General features: G+C 65.1%; 1 protein-coding gene across 1 annotated transcript; it reads left to right on the plus strand.

Annotated features, from left to right (window-relative positions):
* Nucleotides 1-32: 32 nt before the first annotated feature.
* On the plus strand, nucleotides 33-1,314 carry LOC105311468 (rho guanine nucleotide exchange factor 11-like). Its single transcript, XM_011387454.2, has 2 exons — nucleotides 33-676; nucleotides 940-1,314. The coding sequence occupies exons 1-2, from the start codon at nucleotides 539-541 to the stop codon at nucleotides 1,312-1,314; spliced, it is 513 nt and encodes a 170-aa protein (XP_011385756.1). The 5' UTR covers nucleotides 33-538.
* Nucleotides 1,315-1,911: the final 597 nt, after the last annotated feature.

Raw genomic sequence — 1,911 nt, forward strand, 5'->3', positions numbered from 1 at the left:
GCACGTGACGGGGACAACGGAAAAGGGTTTCAGAGAGAGGGCAGCCGGGGCCGGGCCCGCAGTGGACATTCTGTTTGCCAGACCGAGCGCTGAGCGTCAGCCCAGAGCTCTGCCCGCCTCGTGCCTGGCAGCTGGGGCCCCCTAGCAGCTCCCCGTCTGCTGCTCACACTTGGGGTGGCAGAGGCAGGTGTGCATCTCTCCCTTTTCCTCAGCCCCCCCCCCCACGCCTAAGGACTTAACTGGAGGCCCCCAAGTCCTCCAGGCCCGCCCACAGCTGCTGCACTTCTGTTTTAGGGTCCCATGTGTCCTTCCCCTGAGCCCCATCCCGGCACTGAGAACCTCTCAGAAAGGACACAGCCCCCCGGGTCATGCAGCCAAGACCCCCAGCCCGCCTCTGCCCACAGCCGCCCACACACACCCACACACACACTGCTCCAGGCCTCGCTCTGAGCACCCTGCCCGTACCACCCCGTCTCGCCTGCTGGTGGGGACATGGCTGAGCTCTGGGTCAGCGCTTGCCTTGTCTTCCAGCACCACCATGGCCTTGGCCCTCAATGCCTACCTGAGCCACGCTGGCATCCGGCTCCGAGAGGCACGGCCGTCCAGCACAGCCGAGAAGGCCCCGTCTGCCCCTGACAAGGACAAGTGGCTCCCCTTCTTCCCGAAGACCAAGAAGGTGACAGGGCCGCCCCAGAAAGTCTCTCCCCTTGGCGTGGCTCCCCACACTGGCCAGCCTGGGAGAGGCCTTTAGCAGTGGGCTAGCTTCCCACCACTTTGGCCTTGGAGAGCAACCTTTTCCGTCCCTCTGAGCCCCAGCCGGAAGCTCGTGTCCCGGTCAGGGGACAGACAGGAGCCTGCCGTCCAGCTTCGGAGTGGGAGCAGAGTGGCCTGTGGCCCGGGCGTCGGGACCAGCTCTAAGCCCGGATTCTCTTACCTCAGCAGAGCAGCAATTCCAAGAAGGACAAGGACGCCTTGGAGGACAGGAAGCGGAACCCCCTCCTCAGATACATCGGGAAGCCCAGGAGCTCCTCCCAGAGCAGTGAGTCCATGGGGACAGCGGCGCGGTGGGGCCACAGCCCTGCAGGCCCTCTGAGGGACAGGCGACCGCGCCAGCCCCAGCCTTCGTCTGGGGCCCAGCACCCGTCTTGGCTGCCGAGCAGCCGCCTGGAGCAGCGCCTTGGGCGGGCGGGCGCTGTTGACAGCCGGTGCCCCCAACCTCCACGTGGGACTCTGTGCCGAGGGCCTGTGCGTGGGGATTCGAGGTGTTCAGCAGAACGAGGCTTGGGGCCTAGAGGCCCTCAGTGCCACCTGTAGCCCGGCTCCATCGACCCCACGGGTGTCGTCATGCACTTGGCCAGAAGTTGCGGCTGGCCCTCGCCTCCGGCCCCAGTGCTGGTCCTGCGGGTCTGCGAGGGGCCGGGGGGGCACTCCTGGTCAGCCGTGGTTTTGGCCACGACTTCATTTTCCAGCTTGATGTGATTTTCATTTTGACTTTTCGTGGTTCACCTTTGTTCTTGTTTGTTTTATAGCATTTCGTGTTCCCTCCCCCCCCCCCCCCCCGTGGAAGGTAAAAGGGCCGTTTTCTTTGGTTTTCTTTGGGTTTTTTTCTCTGTTTTTTTTCCTCCTGCATCAGCATCCTTTCCATTTCCCAGGTCCCGTCTCTCCTCTTTTCTTCGTCCATCCTGTCCTCCCCTCCCGTCCCGCCCTCGCCCCTCCGTCCCGCCCCCACTCCGCCCCACACACGCCTCCGCGTTGCCGAGGCTGCTCTGGGGACACGGGGCACCCCCGGGGGGGGCTCCTCGCCCCGCGGCCTGGGCCTTTCTCCACCTTAGTCGTGCCGGCACCCGCAGGGCTGCAGCGGTTACGAGGGAGCTCCTAGCCGACCCTGGCGGGGGACGCTAGGGGGACCTG

This window comes from Pteropus vampyrus, unplaced genomic scaffold, assembly GCF_000151845.1.
Source record: "Pteropus vampyrus isolate Shadow unplaced genomic scaffold, Pvam_2.0 Scaffold1000004216, whole genome shotgun sequence".
Taxonomy (NCBI): domain Eukaryota; kingdom Metazoa; phylum Chordata; class Mammalia; order Chiroptera; family Pteropodidae; genus Pteropus; species Pteropus vampyrus.

Coding starts and splice junctions, on each gene's coding strand:
- LOC105311468 (XM_011387454.2), top strand. CDS start 539: ATGGCCTTGGCCCTCAATGCCTACCTGAGCCACGCTGGCATCCGGCTC. Junction 677..939: donor TCTTCCCGAAGACCAAGAAG/GTGACAGGGCCG, acceptor CTCTTACCTCAG/CAGAGCAGCAATTCCAAGAA.